The sequence below is a fragment of the Clinocottus analis genome, unplaced genomic scaffold (genome assembly GCF_023055335.1).
Source record: "Clinocottus analis isolate CAN_PGR_092001 unplaced genomic scaffold, fCliAna1.0.p SCAF_12, whole genome shotgun sequence".
Taxonomy (NCBI): Eukaryota; Metazoa; Chordata; class Actinopteri; order Perciformes; family Cottidae; genus Clinocottus; species Clinocottus analis.
In genome coordinates this window covers 6,112,859-6,138,371 of record NW_027175843.1, presented here as the reverse complement: position 1 = coordinate 6,138,371, position 25,513 = coordinate 6,112,859, and the positions used below count along the sequence as shown (strand labels likewise).

At 42.2% G+C, this 25,513-nt stretch overlaps 1 protein-coding gene across 2 annotated transcripts in view; it reads right to left on the bottom strand.

The window, feature by feature from the left end:
* The window catches only part of LOC137783346 (inactive dipeptidyl peptidase 10-like), a 104,317-nt gene extending 93,875 nt beyond the window's left edge, over positions 1 to 10,442 (bottom strand). For both annotated transcript variants that reach the window (XR_011077323.1, XM_068573217.1), the window contains exon 1: positions 10,294 to 10,442. Coding sequence is in view for 1 of the 2 variants with exons in the window: in XM_068573217.1 (XP_068429318.1) it covers positions 10,294 to 10,350 (57 nt within the window). In the remaining variant the exon portion in view is untranslated. The remainder of the gene's footprint in view (positions 1 to 10,293) is intronic.
* Positions 10,443 to 25,513: the final 15,071 nt, after the last annotated feature.

Below are 25,513 nucleotides of genomic sequence, written 5' to 3'. Positions count from 1 at the left end.
GCCTCCGAGAGCCTCTGGAGCTCCGTTGTCTCATCGCACGAGCTAATGCCGGAAGTTTGGATGAAATTGACTGCTTGCAGAAACAGCTTTGTTCTATTTTGATACTTTCCATTTTCCATTTAAAAAGTCCCCTTTTAATGTGTCTGTAGTTTTTTTTTTTCAGTATGATCTTTGTCCTCCTGCTTCATGAGCTCGTTAGTAGCAACTATTTATGGAACGGTAGAAGACAAGTAAAAAAAGCAAAAAAACATAAATTCACCCTTGGCATTCCTCACACGTCACCAAACCTTTCAACTGTATTTTCTCTGTAGAGTAAATGCCATTGATACACCGTTATCCAGTAAACACAAGGTGTTAATACAGTACTTAGCTTTGCCATAAACATCAGAGCTGCAAGTATGTTATTCAGGATTAGTCTCACTCACATAAACTCAATCAGGAATTATACAGCATTTCTTTAGAAATGCAAATGTATTGTTGTGTTGAGCCCACGACTTATATGAATACCTGATATTATCATAATTGCATTTTGAATCTGCGAGCACAACATTTAATGACAGCTGAGAATAATTAATGTGTTGGGGAAACTGTTGGAGTGACCCAGTTTTGAAAGTTGTCTGGTTTCTCAAGGATGTTGTTTGTGTGAACAATGCACTCCTGGAGAATGTGTTCTGAGGGGCTTTCAATTAACGAATGTGCTTCCCAGAGTGCATCAGTTTGTACCAATTTGAACAGGAAGGGAGAAAGGTCAATTACTTGCTCATAAATAAAGACCCAAGAGATCTCGTCTTTTTCACTCCAACAAATGTAAGAGTCTGTATTAGCAAGGACGTACTGTTGCCCCTCATTCTGCTTATGTTTTGAAGTTTCTCACCTTGGAAAGCCCTTTGTGCTGAAGCCTTGAAAGAATGCTTTTTACATTTTTGTACTGGTTATTGTAAAGTTTTTACTTATTCTCAAGAGAAGAATGTTGGCCTCGACCATTTTCAAATAAAAGATGGGAGACATTTTGTTGGAGTTCTTTTGTGGGGAAGGTCCTGCAATGAAGATAGAAAGAACGCGGTGATCATATTCTCAAGTTGATCATGAGGCCCGTTGAGAGGAGCCTCTTCTCCAGCCTATCAAAATCAAAATGATCAAAAAAGTGATTTCTTGAAAATGTTCATTTTGTTTCAAAACTGTGAGTTGGGGTTATGTGGGGTTATTTAAGTATGGAAGTTATGTTACAAATAAATCTAAATTGACGTCTGGTATAACTACGCAGGGTGAATGGGAACAGTCTGAGCTAATATACATTCTACCCGACTCTAACACAGTTTTAGTAAGTAGTGTTAGTAACACTGCTATCTGGTCTGAAAGTAAAAGGGAAACTGAAACAGCAAACAATGACATTATAAGAAACCGGTAGAGAGATCTTGTGGCGTATGTATTACGTGGTGTATCTTGTGATAACTGGGCTATCACATTCCTGTGGCATAGATTCTGAACCACACTGGAGGGGTGAACATCATTCTTCTCAAAGCTATTCCCTTGATTGGTGTTGTAATGGTGGAGGAGACTGTCTGACACGTGGTAACAGAATCTCCTGTTGGTGCGCCCACATCAGACCTTCCAAATTGTTGTGTGCAGCATCACCAGATCCCAAACTGGTCCCTCCACACATGCGTTTCAATCTAACTTTATAGCTTTTTCTTTGCGGGAATGTAGAACGCGGCAATCACACTCTGGTGTGGAGCAAAAACAACTAGTCTTTTCATCACGTCCTGCAAGCAGTCAAGGAAAACATAATCTGACCTCACTGCAGGAAGTGAACCAAAACACAGGGGATTATAGGAGCCAGTCTAATTGTCTCGTGACTCATTTTTCAGGCGTTAGTCACTCAGAAGGACAGCGATTTGGTCGTCAGTCAACTCAACATCAACCATGCAGTTTTCTATAATCTAACTGGTTTTGTTGCCGAAACATAGCTTGTTGAGGCAAGTGTATTTTAAAAAGAAACTGTGCAGGTATCCAGTCATCATATCATCATGAGTATCAGTATAATGCTGGATGACATCATCCTGAACCAGTTTAAATGGACACATCATCAGGTTAAACAAGTATGTGTCAATTCAACATCCCAACACCAGATTGCTCATCGCATCCTGTGACGCAGCGATGTCACAGCCTGCCAGCAATCCCGATTGACATGAAAGTGTTCCTCGTCAGTGTGGGTTTACCACATTTTAACACCATCTCACACCTACATAAGGCCGACATAATGTCCCATGTCAGTGGATATGCCATGCTAAATGCAGACATATAGATAAAAACAAAAGCAGGTTTAGAGTCTTGATTAAAATCTTGAAAGTAAGAAGGTACAAAGAACCTGTCTATGTTGGAAAAATAATCTGCAGTTGGTCAGCTTGAATGCACTTTTACATCAAAGTCATGACTTCATTTCTTTACATTTTCACCTACTCTTGTCCCCCAGAGTTCCCACTCCATTTGAACATAATCTCCTCCATCACCATTCATCAGGGAATCTTCCTAAACTGCGTCTCGTACCATAAAGAGAAGCACACTCTGTGATTGACAGGACGAGGTGCTGTCCTTTGTTGAATGCTTGCATGATTGCTGAGTTTGGCTCACAGGATTTTCCAAGAGGGCAACTGCAAAGCGCTCAATTATTTTTGCACGCCTCTCTGGCTGCTTTAAAAGAGCAGAAGAAAATACTGATGGATATGAGGGATTGGCAGCTTTAGGCTTCTTCTTCATTTCATATAAGCAAAGAATATTGAGAAATGAATGAATGAATATATACTTCATTAATCCCCAAGGGGAAATTTGTTGTTGGAGTAGCGGCTTACAGACACAAAATAAAGGAATGTTTTCCTTTATCTGTCCTTTTGGAGGAAGTGCTCCGCCGATCCTTCAGCAGGTGGTGGAGCGGGTGGTCCGAGTTATCCAATATGTATAATCATTTCTTCAGTGTCCTCCTCTCCACCACCTGTTGCAGATGCTCCTGCTTGCAGCCGATGATGGAGCCAGCCTTCCCAAGCAGTTTGTTAAGTCTGTTGGTGTCACCAGCTGGACAAGCAAAAGGATCCAGCAGACTTACGGCAACAGTGCAAATACAAGCTGTGGGTTTACAGGAAAATCCAGTGGCCGATTATGTGTTGCAGCCGAGTGGAACTGCACACATTTACACTGCTACTGGAGGTGGAGATCTTTGTGTTAAACACTGTCGGCCCACCGACACAGGAAGGAGATCTGTGTGAATGTGTTAGTCTTGAATTAGTCATGATCTGGTTTTTGGGGAAACCTAACAGTATGTAGCGCTTCTGTCTGACCCTGGATGTCAAAGTGCTGTGTGGAGTAACTCAGACAAAATATTTAGGAAAAAGAGAATTCTTCGGTTATGAAATATGGTGCCAAGCCAGCAATAGATATTGGGATGGATCAGCATATAACTCGGCTTTCACTGATCCTTTGATGTCTTTTCTTTGAAAGCCGCAGTCAAAACATGATGATTTAATCATAATGGAGGTTTTATGAAGCAAAGATTTAACTTTTTTCCAAAGTCAAAATTGTATTGTTGGCGCAGCAATTTCATTGGAAGAAGATATTTCCCTCAGGATGTGTGAGGCCAAAAACAAAGCGAAAAAAGTAATTATTGGACTCACTTTCATCAGGCTCCTTAATTAAAGCTTGGGCTGGTCATCTTGAGAAACTAACAATAAACTAAGAAGATTTTGATTCTAGCAAAAAATATAACACTGACAGCCCATCAATTCAGACCTCCCTCCAAAGCCACTCCCCCAAAAGTATTATGAACATAATGAAGGAACATAGATGTCGTTAGTACTCACAACTATTGAGCCATCAGCTTGTGCAGGACTAATGACTCACAGTGAGTGCATGGGCAGACTGCAATCAGGTAGAGCGTCCAATCATTACAATCAGGCCCTGATGAAATGATTGGCCGGGCGAATTACAGAAACCAGAGTTTTTCTTTTCTTTTTTTGTGTCAGAGCATTTCGTTCATTGATTGCTGTTCCTGTCTAAAGACAATTTCAACTTAATACCATATTATGTAAATAAGTAGTGGATGTAGGCGTCGTGATGTGACCCATTTGTTTGTGGACTGGCGTTTACAAAGCTTTAAATTCTGCAATTCCGCCGTAGCTATCTTGGATTACAGCTGTCGCCATGTTGCGTTTCTTTTTTGGCGAAACAATAATCAGAAGTTACCATGGTTGGAATGCGGAGGAGTGATGTAGAGACGTGTAGCTGGAAGGATCATTGATGCCTCACTCCCTTCCCTCCCCTGCAGGACATAAATAACACCCGCCTCACCCGCAAAGTGACCACGATCGTGAGCGACTCCTACCACCCCTCACATGGTCTCTTCAGCCTCCTGCCATCTGGTAGGAGATACCGGAGCCTCCATGCTCGCACCACCAGACTGTCCGCCAGCTTCACCACCAGACTGTCAGTCAGCTTCACCACCAGACTGTCAGTCAGCTTCACCACCAGACTGTCCGCCAGCTTCACCACCAGACTGTCAGTCAGCTTCACCAGTCAGACAGCCTCACCAACAGGTTGTCAGTCAGCTTCATCACCAGACTGTCAGTCAGCTTCACCACCAGGTTGTCAGTCAGCTTCACCACCTGGTTGTCAGTCAGCTTCACCAACAGGCTGTCAGTCAGCTTCACCACCAGGTTGTCAGTCAGCTTCACCACCAGGTTGTCAGTCAGCTTCACCACCAGACTGTCCGCCAGCTTCACCACCAGGTTGTCAGTCAGCTTCACCACCAGACTGTCAGTCAGCTTCACCACCAGACTGTCAGTCAGCTTCACCACCAGGCTGTCAGTCAGCTTCACCAGTCAGACAGCTTCACCACCAGGTTGTCAGTCAGCTTCACCAACAGGCTGTCAGTCAGCTTCACCACCAGGCTGTCAGTCAGCTTCACCACCAGGTTGTCAGTCAGCTTCACCACCAGGCTGTCAGTCAGCTTCACCAACAGGCTGTCAGTCAGCTTCACCACCAGGCTGTCAGTCAGCTTCATCACCAGGCTGTCAGGGAGCAGAACTCTCTCCCCACCCTCCCACTCCTTCACCACTCCTACATCTATGTCCTCCGCTGCTAAACTGCTGCTATAACACGTACTTATAGTCTATTTTAGTTTTCATGGTTTCCTAATTTATGTTGTTTATATGTTGTTTTATTTTTTTTTACTTTTAACTGTTTCTGCACTTCATGACATTTCCATTTACTTCATGTTGGACAGAAGAGAAACACAATTTCAAAAATTCTGTATGTTTGCACAAATGGAAGCATTGACAAATAAAACTGACTTTGACTTTGACTCCAGTGCCAATCACAGTAGGCCTGTCTGAAAGCATACTTCTCTTGATGGTCTGTCTGACTCTAAATGGATCATCATTTACTAAATGAACATCACGCTGTATTGAAGAAGACTTGAAACTAGAGTTTAAGACATAAACTGATGTTTACTATATTTACTGAAGGAATACATCAAGAGAGAAGTAGAGTCATTCATATGGACTTCTATACAACCTCACTTCTTTTTGCTAACAGAGATTACTGCTTGCTTCTAACAAAGACAGCTCTGAAGAACATTACCAGCCCGAGCTTTACCTGCTGGATTTGTAAACAGCCTTCAGTATGCATTTAAATCCTGTGGACAACATGCAATGATGAGAACATCCACACCTGCACTCTTGCCTTTAACCTGCCTTCTTCGCTCCACACGCCTCAGAGCTAAGCAGGGGGACGTGCTGGGAAACTGCGATCACAATCATCTCCTTTCAGATCCAGATTCAGCGCTCCAGCTGTTTCACCCCCGTTACTTTTTCATAGGGCACCGACACCAAAAGACCCGAGCGACATTAAAATGAACGCTGTTATAATTTGCTCTGACACTTCCCTCAAAAGTGCTTCATGATCGTCATCAGAGTAGAATTTTTGAAAAGGTTTTTTTTTAATAATTAGTCCCCCTGATCTTTGGAGATGTCAAAAGGCAAACATTGATGTAAATGTGAGTTATTCACTGTGTTCAGATTCATCTGACGTCAAGAACTGCACTCATAGCAGTTGGTTGTTTTGTACAATTACAATGGCTCCGTGAAATCTAAGAAGCTTAAATACAACAAACCAATGGTACAGCTGGCAGGGGTTAAGTCAGAGTCGAACCAATTTGAAGGCTTTTTCTCATGACTTCATCATGTGGAGGACGGCCAACGTCGTGAACAAAAGATGACAGCTGGATTGGTCTGTAAGCAGTAGTCTTACAGTGGTAATTCCAATCCCACTGTGGACTTTCTGGCATCTGTCTAAAACCACACGTATATTTAAAATGAAGAACCACCGCTACTCATCAAACACTGTACAGCGCTCTCAAAAGGGTAGACCTCTCCTGTCTCTGAAGGTGAAAAGCACTTCTATTTCATACATCCTTTTCTACTCAGATATATGCAAAGAGACATAACGTTCCCAGTCAGATTCAGATGTATTGCCACACTCATAATCTGAGTGCTCAACATGAACCAGGAGCTATTAAACAAGATTAACTCATTTCCAGAATACCTTACAGAATGATCTCTTGCTTGGTTCATGTTGGTTAGATACATATGTAGGTTTTGCATGCTAAGTTTTTACAGTCGATTGAGTATCCGAGAGACCCTTCGAGAACCTGATACGTTGTCAGAGATTTCTTTCCATGTTGGTTTTGGAGAAAGGTTCTTGTTTAGTTTCATTCCTCTGAAAGACTCTGCGGGGAGTTCGGCAACAAGAGGTCTGCCTGTTGTCCCATCTGTCCCATAGTGGGAGCTCCCTGTGGTGCCTGGGTCTCTCTCTGGTGAGCACTTATGTCCCCAGGGAATTAAGGCTGGCCCTCTCTGTGTGCTCTGTCGCTCCTGATGTTCCATTTAGATTGCAAAAATAGAGACGTTGAGATGCGTTCTCCTGTCCCATGCCAGAGTGCCATTTGCATGATGTGGCATAACCTTGCAAAGCAACTTTGAATCTATCAATGTCACAGGGTTATGTGATAATTGCATGGAGTGGCAAGTCTTAATTGATGCGTTTCTTCCGGGCAAGCCGATGTACAGAGCAATCAGCATCCCGTAGGTGTGGCTTGGATTTGGACGCTGCAACAGCATCAGTGCTATTAAAACTAAAGAGTATTTTTGTTTGAAAGAATAGCAAAAAAACAGCACTGAAGGCTTTTCTTGATATAAAAATAGCTTTCGTTCTTCTGCCCACAGATGCTTCCTCTAATCACCTGACATTTCTTTTCTTTTTTTTTTAAATTGCCTACCCTTTTCCAAAGAGTTTCTAATGATAATGTCTGTGTGCAAAGCATCTGGCAGGTCTGGTTAGTTTTGGCACGCAATCTCTGAATAAATAGCTACATTGAGGTGCTTAGACCATCTGTTTGTCTGCTGGTACCTTGAGCACAGGCAAAGCCCAGTACCAAGGGTTGGCAACATGCTACTCCGGATGTAGCTACCTTTAAGGATTCCAGGTTTGGGTGGAACCGGTCTGTGTTTTGGTGAATCTGTCTTGACCAAACCACTCCATTGATATTCGGGTTGCAATACCATAACTGCAATATAACATGGTGCAGTATTTGTGGCTGCTTAGAGAGGATAATCCTTCACTGTCTGACCTGGACAGTGCAGAGCTATTGGACAGGCAAAGAGCAGGTGACAAAATATGACAAAAGCACCAAGCCAACCCTGCTGCGAGCATCAGGCAAACACCCACTGTGGTAAAACACCACGTGTGCCTTTATCTGAACTGCTCCCCACAAGCTGCATTTCAGCCCCAAAGCACGTACATATATATCCTGGTGACATATTGCTTTTGATAACAACATTCCTGCTGGGGAAACCGAGTGAAGTGGGATAACGGCAATCTAGCAATCAGTAAAACAGTGTGACCATCACTGTGGTGAGCAGAGACACATGTTTCAGATGCTCTTTCTAAGGTCTTGAGTACCTGGATAGTCCACTGGGAAGACAGCACTCTCTCGAAACCAACCCAGTGCATTTGTTGGTCTCTTCTTCCACCAGTATGTTCTGGAGTAACTAAATCCTTTCAGCTTCTTTGTGGAGATAAACAAAATCACATCTGGTAAACAAAAATATCTAGTTTGGTTTGATACACAATTAAAAAAGTCACTTCTCCTTGAGCACTATAAATATATATATAGTTACCATTTATCTTACAGATGTCTTAATTCCGTAACGTAAATCATAGTTTGGTAAATTGACCTTTACTCAAATGCAGAACATTAGAAATGTGACAGTGAATGTACAGCAAAGATCGATCGGTTCTTTTTAACAAGTTATTTAAATAGAGCAATTGTATAATATTGTGTTACCAAAAACATGTGTAGTTTGATCAGTATTCCACACAACTATATGTTGTTTCTCTATGTGTTGTAAATAATTGTGTCTCTTTCTGATGGATTGTCCTACTTTTTAACAAACCAAAGGATGATAGATATCGGATGCATTACAAATAAAGAAAATAAAAGTGAAATACGAGCTTGAGATATGTTTACGGCTTGTATTTAAGGTGAAAATAATAGCAATAACTCTGGGTCAAAGTTGAAAGGAATAATAAAGTGTGCCTTTTGGTTTCGACTACGGAGCTCGCTGTGGTTTTACAACTCAGCCCGTTCTGCTGGATTGGTTGATGCCTTCATTTGCGTTGCAAAAGAACAGGGAAAACATAGCCTCTTTCCAAAAAAGCATGTTGCTTTTACGCATGCCAAACACAACATTTTGTATTTCAATAAATGCATTGACATGTGAATTAATTGCAAGAAAAAAGACCACCAATGTGTAAACATCTTAAACGTCTCTAATAATCTTTAAAAAAAATCCAGTTTTACACATTTTACACATCTCATTGTCCTGAATCAAAATGAGTGCTTCAGACAGATGGCAGTGAGGAAGGAAGGAACTCATAAACTATGTTTATAGTATTCAGATTGTTCGGAATGTGTCGTTAGAAAAACTGTCATGTCTAAAAAGAAAATTTGTACCGTTGACAATCTCAGTTTAATGGATAAACTGAGGAGGCACGCACATGAACAACGAGGTAGCCCCCCAGCAAGCACGCTTCTTTCAAAGCCCACGGGGACAATGGCACGAATTCTCCTGATGTTCTGCAGCTGGTTTTACCCGAGATTGATACATAAAGCCAAGATGATTGAAATAAATAATCTTCCTGAGAGAGAGATCGTATCTTTAGACACTAGCGTGGCTCCACAAGAGCAAAACCTTTGACGGAGCCTTTCTCCTGCATGAAGAAAGAGTTCTTCATCTATCGTATGATCTCATCCATCATTAGATAATAATGGCTAGTTGGTATGAATGATGCCACTAAGAGGAAGAGCTTCACGTTGTGTTGACACAGTTTATATGGTCAATAGATTGTACTGGTATGAATCGATCTTTAACACTATATGTCATTCATCCATTCATGCATTTAAGATGTCTCCTGCCCATCAGAACTATCTAATCATTCACCCGTTCAGGGCCAAGTGTCTTTCCCATGGACACGTCGACATGGACTACCAGAGCCGGGGATCGAACCGCTGATCCTCTGATTGAAGGACGACCCTGCTGCCCCAGCTGAGCCCATGAAAGTTAAGTCCGACAAAGAAATGCTGGCTTTCAGATGACGAGTACACCCTGGTTAACCAAAGTAGCGCCACCCACAGGCCAAACCTCGCTGCTCATGAAACCGCGCTGTTCTTCTCACTCCTCCAACCAAAGAGTTTTCTGATGGTGAAGCACAACCGTGGAGCCTCGCTGCTCGACTCAAACAGTTTGAGCCAACAAGCAATGAAGTCACTGAAGTAAATGCATGTTATATTGATAATATTGTATGCAAATACGTGCAGTGCTGTATTCCTCCGGGAGAGAGAGAGAGAGAGAGAGAGAGAGCGTCCACTGTTAGTCCTTCCTGCCTGTTAATCATAAATCCAACATCGTGCCTCCTGCACCACGCCAACAGATCAAACGTATCACAAGCGTCTCCTGACATTCCACAACTTCCTGCGCGGTTGAGTTTTGCTTCCGCCGCAACTTCTCCGAGCTGCATGTCAACTTCCTCCCCCGCTGAGAGTTTTGAGTCACATCCACACACACACACACACCACAGACTCCTGGAAGTTAAAGGCTCGGTCACACAAAGCAGCGCCACGCGCCCTGTCAGCCGCGGGGCTGCGTGCGGCGCGGCGCGGCGCGGCGCGGCGGGCTCGCCGCTTACCTTGTCTTCGCTGGAGTAGCGCCGGCTGCTCTGCGCCGCTCCCGCGCTTTGGTTCATGTTTCAGCACCGCGGACAGCTCCGGCCGGGAAAGGAGAACAAGCTGCCGCGGAGAGCGCGGTCACAGGGAGCAGAGCGGCCGAGGGGCTCGCGTTTCTGGTTCGTCCCGTTTCACGGTGACACGCACGCGGCGCTCAGCCAATGATGCCCGCGCGCGTAAAAGAGGCTGGTGCTGCGCCAGCTGTGAGTTCATTCATCTGACAGTAACGCTCCAGCCAAGTTAGCCCTCCCTCAGCCAGAGGCAGCATCACGGGCTGTGGACAATGCGGCAATGGACAGAAAGCTGTATGATCCAACCAAGAATGTGTCCAAAAATAAACCCTTAAATCATCACTGGACACGTGGGGACAGCTGCTGGCTCAGGAATTAAGCTTTTTCTTCTTCTTCTGACTGAAAAAAAAGAAGCTATTATTCCCAGTAGACTGGATTGCATAAGATACAAGTGATAGAAACAGCTGCATGTTTACACTCTGCTGGCATCCCCCTGTTTCCATTGGTTCATCACCATTAACTTGTTTATTTTTAATAAAATACTGTATATATGAGTGTGTGTGTGTGTGTGTGTGTGTGTGTGTGTGTGTGTGTGTGTGTGTGTGTGTGTGTGTGTGTGTGTGTGTGTGTGTGTTTGTGTGTAAATGACTTCAGGAAAAGTAGTGGCATGAAACTGAAAGCCGCTTCTGTGTTTTGTTCGGACCATAAGGACAGTGTGCAAGCTTATCTCTGCTTTATGGGTCAATGATAATGTTTTTAATTTAATATTTTGACCCATAGGAAGTCAGGAAAAAGGGCTCTGAGGCTCTGGGGTCATGTGGTCCACTGTCTTAGTTTCAGTGATGACCGGGGCAGCAGCGTTCTGAAGACTCAGATGGACCTGTTAAAACTATCAAGTCTACGAAAAAACAAAAGAGATGAATGTGTTTTTCTAATAGAAAAGATTATTTTTAATCCAGCAACATAGACTGTTAGAGTGGAAGTCAGCTGATTGATGTAGACATTAAAGTCTGAGTCCAGAACAAAGTCAATCATTTTAATGTGGTCATCATCACTTCATCATAGTCATTTTGGTTTATTTACCTTCATTCGCCATCATGAACTTCCAAGAAATCTTAACACAGAGCCATTTAATTAACCAGACATGCAAAGATAAACAGCTGTTGTTGTTTTTTTAATTCAAACTGTGAATCTATCAATCAAGTAACAATGGTAAAGATTGAGTCTAATCTTCTGGTGGTAGCCAGAAGATTAGACTCAATGTGCATCGTCTTCATTAAGTACATGACGGACAAGAGAGTTAGGACGGGATCCCTCTGGAGCCGGTTACTGGAGGTGGAGTAAAGCCAGCACAGCGAGCGAAGGAGTCTTTCAGGTCAACCTCTTAAACCTCCTGAGAGTCCTGGTGGTGATGTTGGCTCAGTGGGGGAATTTGAGCAAAAAATAACTGGCTCAGGAAATGTGGGCACAAAGATGATTACAGATTTATTTGACGCCGGTCAGATATGATGATGTAAGAATTGGTGTTTCGAGGAAAAGCAGAAGCGATAAAGAGGATATAGAGCAGGGGAAGAGAACAATAATGTATTACTGGACTGCATCCAAGCAGCTCCCCCACCCACCAAAAAAAGAAGAAAAATAAGATTAATTCATACAAGGAGCTGTTTTCATAGTTACTCAATGTGTCAAAACCATTAAGATACGTTCTTTTCAGTTCTAACTGCTTATTACTACTTATTACTACTCAATCATGAAGTTCACACATGTAATCTCTGAGTTCAACGCAACAGGCAACTTCCATCTCGATCTGAAATGTGAACCCAGTACAAAGGTGTCCTAAACTTGTATCTGTCTACTAGCCAGCAGGGGGCGACTCCTCTGCCACAAGAGGTCCAGGTGTAGTCCTACTTCTCACTTCATTTATTGCCACAGTAAAGTACATACAATGAAGTACCGTGTGTTTGAAAGATCACTACCATGTTGTTGCCACCAGACGTTCAGATTTTCATTGTACTTTTCTTTAGTAAGTACATATCATACATAGCTAGCACTAGCCTTAACTCATGACTTAGCATTTGCTTTGTTGACAGTACTGGCTCCACCCTCTCGTCTAAAAAAAAAAGTGCTATCATGCCAAATTTAGGATTAAAGACAAGCTGATAGTCAAATAAACCATTGTGTCACTTTTGGAAGTTGGCACTTCAGTCTATGGTTCCCATGTCAATGGTGACAACAATGGTGACAACAATGGTGACAACAATGGTGACAACGCAGCTCCATCTCTGTCTGCACACGAGCGATGCAAAAAAGACCACAGGTTCATATTTCATTGTCTCATTTTATGTTCTGAAAGTCATTTTGCTAGTTTTCTCTGTCTGAGATCAACAGTTGGTGTGTCGGTGTGCATTTATCCTCTGGACCTCGAGAGTTAAGTTAAGATAAGATAATCCTTTATTAGTGCTGCAGAGATTTACAAGATTTACAGCAGCATGTTGGAAAGTGCAAACAAGAGACATCGTAAAAAGAAGCAAGTCTTTATCATCGAGATCAAAACAAGTATTATAATTAGACAAATAAGCAATAAAAACCATCAGTAATTAAAAACAGTAAATAATCCACAATAACTGCAATGTTATATGTAGACAGAATAACTCAGAATAACAGAGTTCTGATGATCATTTTATATTCGAAAGAAAACATCAGCCGCATATGATAGAACGTCCACGTAATGTGTAGCAATTGCAGTGTGTAGTTGAAGAAAAATAAAAAGCAAACACTGTATTTTATGTTCGCCCATTTATGCCACAAAAATAAATTCAAAAGTCATACTTATGAGATAATTAAGTCATTAATAATTTTGACTTTATTATCTCATAATTATGGCTTTTTTTTTTTATTTTTTGTTGTTGCGCAAATGGGCTTCCATAGTGTTTAATGGCCAATGTGTCTTTCAGAAGGACTTTCTTCTCTTCCCACTGCTGCAGCGAGGTCACAAGCAATGTCCTGGGTGTTCTGCTGCTCGGATGAGAAGTCTCTGTTCTTGGCATTTATAGAAAAGGTCTTGGTACTGTACTCACCCTATTACTCAAGGCAGTCATGTGGTGTTATTATATGAGAAAACGAAAACGTCCAAATGTATTCTCATGACAGGGTTAGCCGTCAGTCATCAAGCATCGACGTTGGTGTTACGTGCAGGAAGCCGACTCCAACTGGATATTACCTGCAAGCGGCGTTGGAGCGCAGGTGCATTTCAAGATGAAAAGCTCGAGACGTGCCTGGAAGACATCCTGTGGCCGGGTAGGTTTTAGGAGGCTTGTTCCTCACTGTGAGGCAGTGCTGGTGCAGCGGCCGTCAGCTGTTCACAATCCAACAGCTTGCAGCCGGGGTGCGACACGCTGCCCCGTGAATCTCTACATCAATAAGTAAAAGCCTGCTCTTCGGTCGGCCTACCACGGAGCACTCTGAAGGCCACGGCTCGCCTTCACTTGAAAGCGCGTGTCCGGTTCGAGAGAGTGGGAGACGCAACCTTTTCATGCATGAAAGGTGTTTGGCGAGCGTGTCGCTGTCCAACAGCCGGACGGCGAAAATGTCAGCAGGAAGTTTGCATGTGTACAGCAACAACTGTGCATTTCTGATGCTGTGCGCTTAGTGCAGGATAACCACAGGGTGTACAACACACTTAAGCTGTTTAATTGTTTTATGGTGCACACCGAATGGGCAACGAAGAGGAAGACTGCAAGCTAAAAGCAAAGATGCCGAAAAGGCCGGTTTCAAACTGCAATCAATGTTTTATGGGGAAGGAAAAAGCCTTCAAGACATCGAAGATACACGCAATGTGTTTGGGTGAGTACCAGTGAATGTAAACATGACTTTTGTCTCATTGTTGTGTCTCCCATACCACAATCCCATACCACTAAAGTGCATATTCAATTACCTACCAACACACAAAACACATTTTCTCTGGCTGCAGCTGTAAACTAAAGCGATCCTTTAGCCAGGAGGCTGCTGTTCCTTCCCACATGAACCAGTAACGGCACTTCTGTCGTGTTTTTAACCCCAAGAACAGATCCTTCACAAGTTGTTTCCTTCTGGAGACGGAGGTTTCTCTGGATTGTATGCAACGGAAATAAATTGACACCTGTTGCTGGCTATCATCGGAAAACTGAGGCGTACGTTTTCAGCAAACCGTACACACTGTACAAACATACACACAATATATGAGTGTCACCCACTTACCTGCGTTGTTTGGCACGTTGAGAGTGAAAATGGGATGGATGTTTGACCATCCACCAAGCTGACTTCCTTCGTACACAGACTTCTTAGAGACTCATTTGAAACTCATTTGTGATACCGTACATCTAAAGCAACCTCGAAACCGTATTCACAATGCTGTTCTGTTGCATGAGGATGTCATTTTTAGAGAGAGAGAAAGGACGCTGTGGTGGATGGGTGGGCCAAACAGTATTGTCACCAAGTACACCACTGAGTGAGTGAGACGAGTGAGACATAAACTTGATTGATTTCTTTATCATGTAACATACTACTGTCATCCATACCGCCTACTACAAAGTTAACTTAATCACACACTAAACTCAAGTTTAAGCAGAACCATGATATTTTCTCATCAAGTAAATTAGTAATGTACTTAATGTACATCACGTATTTGCACAACGTTAGGTTGAACCTGTGAAAAATGGCAAAAAATGGCCCCAAACAGTACCAAGTGTGTTAAAAAGTGACGTCATGAGGCCATTGATCAAGTGTTCATGTGACAAGGTGTGTGTGGGAGGGGGGGAGTATTGTCCTTTCACCCTCTACTAACGATCTAGATAGAGAGATGGATAGATAGATAGATAGATAGATAGATAGATAGATAGATAGATAGATAGATAGATAGATAGATAGATAGATAGATAGATAGATAGATAGATAGATGGGGAAATTTGTTGTCAGAGTAGCGCCTAACACTTTACAGACACCAAATGGAATAAACTAAACACACAAAATAAAATATAGGAACAGGGATATATACAAATTATATATATGTATAAATATAAATACACAATAGAATACAATCTCAATAACTAAGTTGGCATCCACACCATGAAAATATTATGTGTACAGTGCTTCAAAGAAACGACAGCCAAACTTCAAACGAATAAACTGAGCCGCCATGTTTGCTCCGTTTCTTCAAGTAGTTTGATATGTTAAAGATTTTCTCTGACTCGTCTCTCATATGAAATTCATTTGTTTTAGTTATTTTTGCGAAAGTGTACCCAAGAAGATGTAAACGTAAATGAACCTGTAGGATATTCCCTCAAATAAGTAGGGAAGCAAAGACCAGCTCCCATAAAAGCAGAAATTGGAAGAGCAAAATCCAAACATGTGTGCTGTGAGTTGGACTTGACCAGCCAGTCAGCAGACTGTCCCCCATAGAGACAGCCATCAGGGCCTGGGAGGGAACCAGCTCGCTCTATGTGAGCTATTATTACACAGCTCCTTACTCAAGAAATCAATAATCTGACAGAAAATAAGGCTTTTCAAATAATTATATAGATTTTGTGAACATAGAGCGGCCTGTTATAAAGAAATAACATTCTGCAGAAAACTGAAAAATTGAACAATCTGAATCACGTGTTCGATCAGAAGCCGAATCAGAATGCAGCTTTAATGGCCATGTAAAATTGCTCATACATGGAATTTGGAATTTCAACAAAGTGTAATCCAATGATTTCATATCATTTGCACATATAATATTTTCATTTCTATGTCCAGGCTCAGCTCTCAGTGTCTTTGCCTTGTAACTACTCATTTCCTCACGTTAGCTTTCATGCACAGACGCTCATAGCTAGCGTGTAACAGCGGATCATAACCTGCTCACTGTTCACACTGTTTCATGTAGATGTCGAATGTGATGCCCTCAGGTAGATTTCCAGGAATCAGCTTTTCCTTGTATCCACCCACATGTCGTGTTTTTCTTGAATATTCTTCCCTCTGAGCAACATTTGAATGAGCCTTTCCGAGCACACTATTACACTGCATCTGTGAAGATAAAGCAGATAATAAGCTCATTCGGTGTTTTCAGCCCTGCCACGCTGCCCTTACCCAAATGGGTGCCAAGTGCAGTAATCCCTCTGACTCTTTTATAATCTGTGGCCCGCGGGTAATGCATGTTACATAACACTGTTTTCTAATTTAAGTGACTTGAAGCCACTCTATTTTTGCTTCTTTTGACTGAGGTATATTAATACACCTGTTTTTTATGACTTGTATTTGATGATTTTTCGGTGTGTAAATTTGTATTTAAAAAGCAAAACATGAATGTACTTCACTAAATGACTGCCCTGATGATGTTCCACTACAGTCACAGTGCTACTCAGAAATTCCTTTAAATCTGTCTCATCTCTTCCCCTGTGCTATTCTGTTCCCGTTCATTCCCCGCGTGTGTATTTTTTATTCTCTATTTTTTTTTTGCGGTTATGATGATGGATTCCTCTTTGATCCGCATGACTGATGGTTCCCTGCTGATGCAGCCAGGAGCTGAGCTTGCGGAGGAGGAGGGGCCTCGATGGGAGAGCAGTGCTGTGTCAGTTAAAATCTGACCTCCTGAAGTCACAATCTGTCCATCAGTGACCAGAGTGATGTGTTGTCTCTGCTTTGCTTCAACCGGGAAATAGAAGGCCGGTGTGCATCTCTCCTTCAAGTCTTCCTCCCATCACCAACTCATCTTTCCGTTCCCAGAGAGTCTGCAGGTTTCTTCGTATACGTAACAACCTTCATAGATTCTTCCTTTTTCTCAGCATTTCAGTCACAAGCTGGGGAAATACTATTTACACATAGACACACACACGCGTCTGATGTGTTACACTTGAGCTAGCCAGCTTGACAGCTGTGCATAATCATTAAATAAATCTCCACCTCCACTCCACACGATGCCAGACGGCGTTATTTTTGTGTCCGGCGCTGTCATTAGCAGCAAACACAACCGCTGAGGGGTTTTCTTGTTAGCTCCCTTCCAGAGGGGGGCTATTAGTGTGAGGCGGATGAAACTATTCCCCCAGACAGATGAGACGAACGCAGTGCTCGTCTCCTGTCTTTGATGGACTCCCATAATTGCCAGCACTCCTGGAGCTTCGCTGGTGAAGGGACTTGTATTTGTTGTAATAGAATATTATGTCATTTTAATGTATAGAAACGTCCTGTTTGGAAATGATGTCCGTTTGTCCAGCATGGGACCTTTCTGCTTCAAACTTGAACCCTTTCACAAAGTTTTCAGGTCATAAAAGTTAATTGTGACCTTTTTGGTCGCCAGAAAACATCTAGTTTAGCATTTGGTTGTACTTAGCTCTGCCCTCAAATGCTACTTCCTGTTGCAATGATGGCGACGGACAAAACCAATACGGTGACGGCTAAAATCCAGTCCACAAACCAATGGTCTCAGTACACGTCTATGCTAAGCGAACAGTGTGGATTAATGGCGAACAGAAAATGATGATTGCAATACGTTTAGCTTCCATTGTGTAAATCTGCTCTGTAATGGAATGAAACCTCTCAATATGAATTTGTCTCGCAGGGGTTGAATTAGTTTAATAGTTTATCCATATGCCTTTCCGCATACATCGTTGTTGAACGAGTGGAGGTCCACGGAAATAAAGTGCAGGGTTGATTTCTTCTTTCTCCAAAGGAGCGAGACAGACAGACACAGACAGACTCAAACATGATTAACTCCCGCTTAATCCAAGGTGGCAACCCGGTCTCAGCTTGGGTTGGGTGAGGATGGATGAGTCCTTTTGTTGCCTGACTAACTTCCTGTGAAGATAGAAGTGTATATTGAAAAGACACTATTTATGTAACAAGCGTATATAGAGAAGACGTCCCTGACTAGTAGTGTCAGGATAGGAATTTCTGGTTCCTGTTTCCTGTTTTATTTTGTAGTTTTGTGTCCTCTGTGTCCCTGCACTGCCTGGTTCCTGATTGTGTATTTCCTTCACCTGTGCTGCCCTCATTGTTTCCACCTGTGCCTCGTTACCTCCTCTTGTATTTAAACCCTGTCCCCTCGTTGGCCTCGTGTGGTGTGTTACTGTGTGTTCGTGCTGCTGTTTGTGCCTCTGGCAGTGTTCTGTAGACCTCTGTGTTAGCTTAGTGTTTTTTTTGGAAGCCTGAGTTTTTGGATTAAAATTACTTTTGCGACGGCGTTTGGGTCCTCCCTTAAACCACCTCCTGACAAGTAGGAACAATGTGCTTCTTTGAATTTGCTGAAGAAAAGAGTTGACTTTCAGTCTGTTCCCTGTGTGTCCGCTGTGAGGGAACACAACATGCTCTTTACACCACGAGGTGGTCGTGTCGACCCCAGAGTTCAAGGTCCAGCGTGCGGTTTACAACAACCAGTCTGTCCCTAACAATAACCGAGTGATGCAAGTGTTTCAACAACCATAAAAAACATAAATAATGGCAGATTTTATATTGCAAAAAGCAAATAGCATCATAAAAAAACAATACAAGGTCAGTGAACATTTTACTGACTCGTTCTGTATCAAGTTCATGAACGTTTCCCTTCCAAACACATTTGCTGCTGTAGCACATCTTGTATTGTATAAACAGTTTGGCCAGTGAGGAAAAACTGCAACCATCGCTGCTCTTAGCCAACGTACTCAACAGACATGAGCCCAGGAAAAACATTCTACAAACGAGGCCATCCCTCCGGCCTCTCTGCACTCAAACAGCATAATGCAGCGCCCACTTGTGAGCATTTACTTTGACGCAAGAGGACGTGTGGGACCAATCGCTCTCTGTTCACAGTGAATTATGTGGGTTGACCTGATGGCCTCCATTGCGATTACCTTTCCAGCTTCTCTTCAAGATCTAATCAGAACCAAGCCCATGCAGCAGCACACTCTAATTCTCTTTTTATACCTTTTTCACATTACCATTCTGTTTCAACAAGCCCGTTTTAAGCCCGCTCTCCAGGGGTGCTTCCACCTCACCTTTTTATACGTGGCCCATTAATTATGAATGAGCCAGAGGTCTCTGAAGAGAGTCAGAGGAGGAGTGATGCTGCAGGGCCAAGAGAAGGGGGATACACTGGGGATTGTGCACCTTCTTGAAGAGGAAATGGAGAGGAGGTCGAGCAGCGCTCCGTATCCAAGTGTCCGCCGCACAAGACGGACATGGTTCTCACACAGCTATGCCAAAAACCCATTAACTGAGGAAATCTTCAGGAAGCGGGTGGCAACACAACTATATGTGATGATGGAGCTTGAACTACTACTTAACTTCATTGAGTAATACATGCAATCACTCACTTTACGTGAACAGTGTGTGAGAGTAGCTACAGATTCAACCTTGAACTGAGACTTCCACATTTACACATTCCTGTGGATCCTTCACTACAGTCGGAGCCGGCGTCACGGCACACTGATCTGTACAGTGCGGGCGCATGGCGATTATTAATGCACGGGTCTATTTAGGACTTTTCTTGTAATTATGAAAAGAACAGAGGCAGAGCTTAAATCCACGAAGGGAATCGCCCTCACTGTGAGACATCTGTGATGAATTGAGAACTGTTCTGCAGAGAAATGTTCTCATATTTGACCTAGTCTTTGAGAAAGCTCTGTATTGTAAGTGCAGCTATGGATAACCATAGTGATTACATGAGAATAACAGAATACCCCAGTGGGAGTCATTTTCATTTCATATTGATAATATGTTATTTAACTACAATGGTTGCCGTTGTAATGGGATGACATGAAATGACTTTCAGAACTGTCGAGTTTAAAAGCATACTTTGGTTTGATAACGTTCTCTTTCTGATGTTATATTCTGTAACTGTATTGGTAATTACATCTATCACAATGTGTGTGTGTGTGTGTGTGTGTGTGTGTGTGTGTGTGTGTGTGTGTCTCAGTTTTTAAAGTAATGTAACTCAATGACGGACGCAAAGCCAAAATGACAAAACAACAAGAGATTTGGAGAAAAGAGAAGAAAAGCACATCACGTCGGTGCTGTTTTTGCTCCATTTTATACACATCTGGTGTGTATCGCATGATATGATTGTTTTTTCTGCCATAATGTGTATATGTGGGTGTTTTGTGTACCCAGTTGTAACCACAACCTGTTACATGTTACATTGCTGACGTACCTATTGGTCTGTGTCCATTTTAAGGTCATATACCTTTTCATCTTATTTGCTGTATTTTGTGGTTTTCATACACAAATTTCTGTGTTTGTTCATCCTCTTTTTATTTGTATGAGTTGCTGTGTAAGCGCTAGACCTGTGTTTGCACCTTTCAATAATGCACCTTGTAAACTCTTTCATCTAAAGTGCTATGACATTTATTATCATTATCATCATAATGAATTGGAGAAAAATCCCACCTGTATGAACTCAAACCTGGATACATAATGTAACCGCTGACGCAGAATCAGAGGCTCATTTTGAGACGTAAGTAGTAGTTAGAGGAAGGAGCGTGTGGTAGGAAATGACAATCAAAAATAGGCTGCTGCTGATAAAATGTCAGGTATGAAATTGAACGGATGCAATTAACGATAGGCAATTTGGGTACCACTGCAGAAAAACAAAATATTACACCTAATAGCTTCTTAATGGAGCAATCATTTTGCACACATAAAGACACACATTAGAAGAGAAATAGTAAGGCAAGCATAACAAAATGTTCCCGTTAGTTTACTTTTGAAACACAAACTGCAAAGCTTCCCTGAAAATCGTGGCTTCTGCATCCAGTTTGAATCTGGTGTCACGTGACTAACAAGACCCATGACCAATTTGAACATCTATTTCTACTTTGGCATGATGGGACACCAACACCAGTCTCCTTGAAGAAAGTCCTGTGTTTCTTTGACCCCTCATCCATCCTTAACTGGACTCTTACACCATTAATACTACACTAAATGTTCTTACTAGACTAATGGGATTTACATTAAATTAACAATGGAGTCCAGGCCAACGAGGGGAAAATGTCTTGTTCAACTATGTCCGCTTCCTATATACAGTCTGAGTTTAAAACACAAGAGACATTTCACTATACATTTGACGCTGACAACAGAAAAAAGCAATCGTGCTAAAAATGTGTGTGCATTTATGGTACATTATTACATTGCACTAAGATTTGGCATAAAAGTTCAGCAGTGTGACGAGGGCTGAAACAAACGAAAGCTTCAAGCATTTGGTGTAGCACTTTAACACACAAAGTCGTCTTCCTGATGGCAGAGAAGAGAAGACAGGATGTTGAAAGTCTGCAATCATTTTGTTCTTCCTTCGCTATTACTTTGGCTGTTGTGTGCTTGCTGGCACGCCTTTCACTTGCCAGACCATGTTGTAAAGAGAAAACTCAAGTCAGCATTTGACAGCAGCCTGAATAATGAATGCTGAACACAATCAAAAAGCAGAAGAGAAATTATTGTCATTTATTGTTTCATAAGGTCTAGGACTTGCATTCTTATATACTGTACCATATGTATAAATAGTCTGCAGTTGCACATGAACAATGTGTTTAACAGTGTTGTAGAATGGAGCACAGCTGATAACATGACTGTCTGTAGTCTTTCTGCTCTAGAAATGTGATGTTTCCTCCTTAAGAGGAGCCACACAATAAGCCTCTTTGTCTATATTGTTTGGCTTTGTCTGTACATCTGCTGTTGCTGTATGATTCACTCTTCATGTGCTTAGTTCCCAAACAGTTGGTGAAACTGCCCGTGTTGATTTGTAATTACCTGTTTCATTAAGCATTTATGAAAGTGTTTGACTCTCATGGCGGTTCTACTAGTCTCTCTTAGACCCGGGCTGGGTCTTTTCATGTGATACCGTTGTATAGTTTGACTTGTACCTATTAGCCAATACTCCTTCCCTGGTGTGAACGCTTGCTTAGCGGCAATGACCAGTTCTGGAAAATGAAGCCAGTGTGGAAGTACCAAAACTGAAGTTCCTCAAACTGTATTTTCAAAATTAAGTCAATCCTGGTAGACCCACATGTTAAAATTGGGGCTGGGCAGATTAACGGGTTAACGGAGCGTTAATCTGGCAATCTTTTAACGCCGTTAAAATGCTAGTTTTTACTTCGTCATTGAATTTGGCACATAATGCGTTTTTAATCGCAGAAAAATCATGGGATTAATCAGTTAATTTTTTCAACTTTGCCCAGCCCTAGTTAAAATGCCCAACTAGATATCAAGAAACAAAAGCGTACGACCTGGTACAAAGCGCAACTTTACTAAAAGGGTGCATGACCACCGCTGTATTGTGTGATCGAATACATACACCAGTGCTTTGAATCAGCAGACTTCATTCACACTCAAAAAGTAGTACAATGTACTTGCAATTCTACCAAAACACAGAGTAAACTTAACAAGTTGTTTGGTTGAGCAGTGGTTGAGTTGTATGTGTCCTGGTACTTCTGTTAGCGGTTAGCCAAACACAGCACTTTAACTTTACTATTTGTCATTTTACATAAATACATACAATTGGGTCGCTGCATTTAACCCATCTTTAGTGGGCTGCTGGGGGTCTTGCTCAAGAACACTTCGACATGCGAATGATGGGAAGACCAGGGATCGAACCGCTACCCTTGCTGTCGCAGGACGACCACTCATCCCATTAGCCACAGCCTGTGGTTCTGCATCAGCCATTGAATGAAAAAGTGTCGTTGAACAGGAAACTATTTATTTTGTGTGATTTTTAAAAACTCCAGCACGTCAGTGAAGTCTGCACTGACTGATCTCCCCCACACCCTCAACTGCCGATCTTAAACATTTAATGATACGGCACGGTCAGATTTAACACTTCAATAAATGCTGCAACACTGAGCAGCATGAAATGCATAAACAGAACAGCTACCTGACAGCAGAATGCAGACATACTTCAAAATAATCAATTGCACATGGAGACACACTAACTTTGAATGAAAGCAAAGCTAATGGAAGTGGAGTTTGGCTTCATGTTCATTCAACACCTTCACAATATATTGTTCTATTAAGCCGGGTGATGAGCACATACATCAACGTATTGGCCGACAGCTCAATTCTCCCTCAGTACTGTACACAGACCCACTTCTGCTAATTGCTCAGCACGCTGCCTGGTTTGACACACTCCATTACTCGGTCGTTGTCCTACAGAACAATATGCTGAGTAGGAGCAGTCCGCTGTGCAACTCCTGAACATAAAACATGCATTAGAGGTAACTGACTGAGGTGCCATGTGATGTGTGGCTCAGTTTATATGAAAAGAAGGAACTGTTAGTGAACCCCGGGACTGGAGCTGCTGTCCAACTGGTGCACAGGCCATATGTCTCTCCACCCCGCAGGGATTCACTGAGTTGCTTTATGGGTGTGAAGCACAGCTTTGTGTTTAGCCCCAGAACCAGTGTCTTTATGCAGAATTGCTCACTCTGAGGATATTCAGATGGACAAAAGCACGCATATCCATGGACGCAAAAGAAAATATATTCTATTTTTATTTTTCACACACACTTGTTTACAACTCTAGTTGTAATATATAGCATGTTCACTTCCTTGTCCCGTTGTCGACACATTTGAAATGAATGCGGCTCAGCTTTCAGAGCCTGTTAGCGGATATCGGCATCCTTTCTTACGGATCAAATTAATTCCACAGCCTCATATTCCCAACGTTCTCAATCTGCCCCGCAGCACACCGTTGTTGTTCTCACTTCTTGTCGCTATTTCTGTTTTCCACATGTTCAGTTCGCTTCCACGTCCCACAGGCACAGCGTGGATATCAATTCGCAATATGCACCTACAGTGAGAAAATGTTTTTCAGCGACTGATTTGCTATTTTGGGCAAGTTCATCTTCACTGTTAGTCAGACATTTAGTCTCCTCCTTTGAAGATAAACTCGGCACTGTAAAAATAGGAAGTGTTTGTGAGATGTGACACACTTCAGGTTCAAAGGAGTTTCTGAAAAGAGATCCCAGAAATAACAATGAATATTAGTATATTAGTGTACGTGTGTCAGTTTGAACAGTTTAAATGGGGACAATTCCCCTCAAGGTCCAGTTTGACTAATTTAGTCAAATTGTCACCTGAGATAAAAATCAATTTTGGTCAATGTGTTGCCAAACATAGACTGTATGTAATGAGTAGAAGTTACCATATTTGGTATGTGGAGGAGACGGCGTATACAGTTCCGGCCCTAAAGCATACTCCTCTTTATGGTTTATTTTACTTTAAAAGACACCATACTTCACTAAATGAGCATCATGTTGTATGGAAGAAGACTTGAAACTAGAGATTGAGACCATAAAGCTTTTAGACATTACGTATTAGCTTCACACGTTAGAACCGGAGGTCATTGCTTGTTTTCAAAGCAGGTCGCAGCGCTTATTTGAAGGGAATTCAAATAAAAAGAACACGCAGAGACATCTCAGGATTAATGGCCTTCTGAATGAAACATGGGGATTGGATAAAGTGCAGCGGAGCCTTGAGACGATCACCGCCCACGGCATCCTCCGACCAGCCAGCCAGAGCAGCAGCACCAAATGCCACGGAAAGTGGACCACCCCGAGAGGAGAGCCAAATGGAAGCTAATCTAGTGCGGCTATGATCTGAGGCGCTTCCCCTATGGTGACAGGATAATGAAATGGAGGCTATATCCCAGCCACAGGAGGTGGGAGACTGTGAGAGAGAACCAGCTCCATCGTACCACAGGACAGAATTCAGGACGGATGGGGCGAGAAGAGGTGGACTCTGTATTTACATCAGTGAAGGCATATTATTATTATATAACGATACCAGCCATGTTGTCTCTCCACTCAATTGTTCAGTTGCTTCTGTTAACATTTCTCATGGTGTAATCAAAAACTAAGCAGGAACCTGCAGTTTCTGGTTTGTTGTTTGTCATGTTTTTCTTGTTGGACTTCAAGGGCATTTTGTTGTGCAACTGTGTTGCAGAATGACAATAAACCTTATCCCCAGTCGTACTTGAAATCCAATTAAATTACTATTTTCACTATCAGAGTTGGATCCATTGGATCCAGTAACATTTGTTAAGTCTAGGAAAGCTGCATTATCATCATTTTGTTGAACACATTGTAGAAATAGTGTAATAATAGCAAGTTAGCAGTATTACAATCCACACATCACCTACTACTGTAGAATACTGTAAGGAAATTAACAGTAATATATTATAATTTACAGTAGTAAC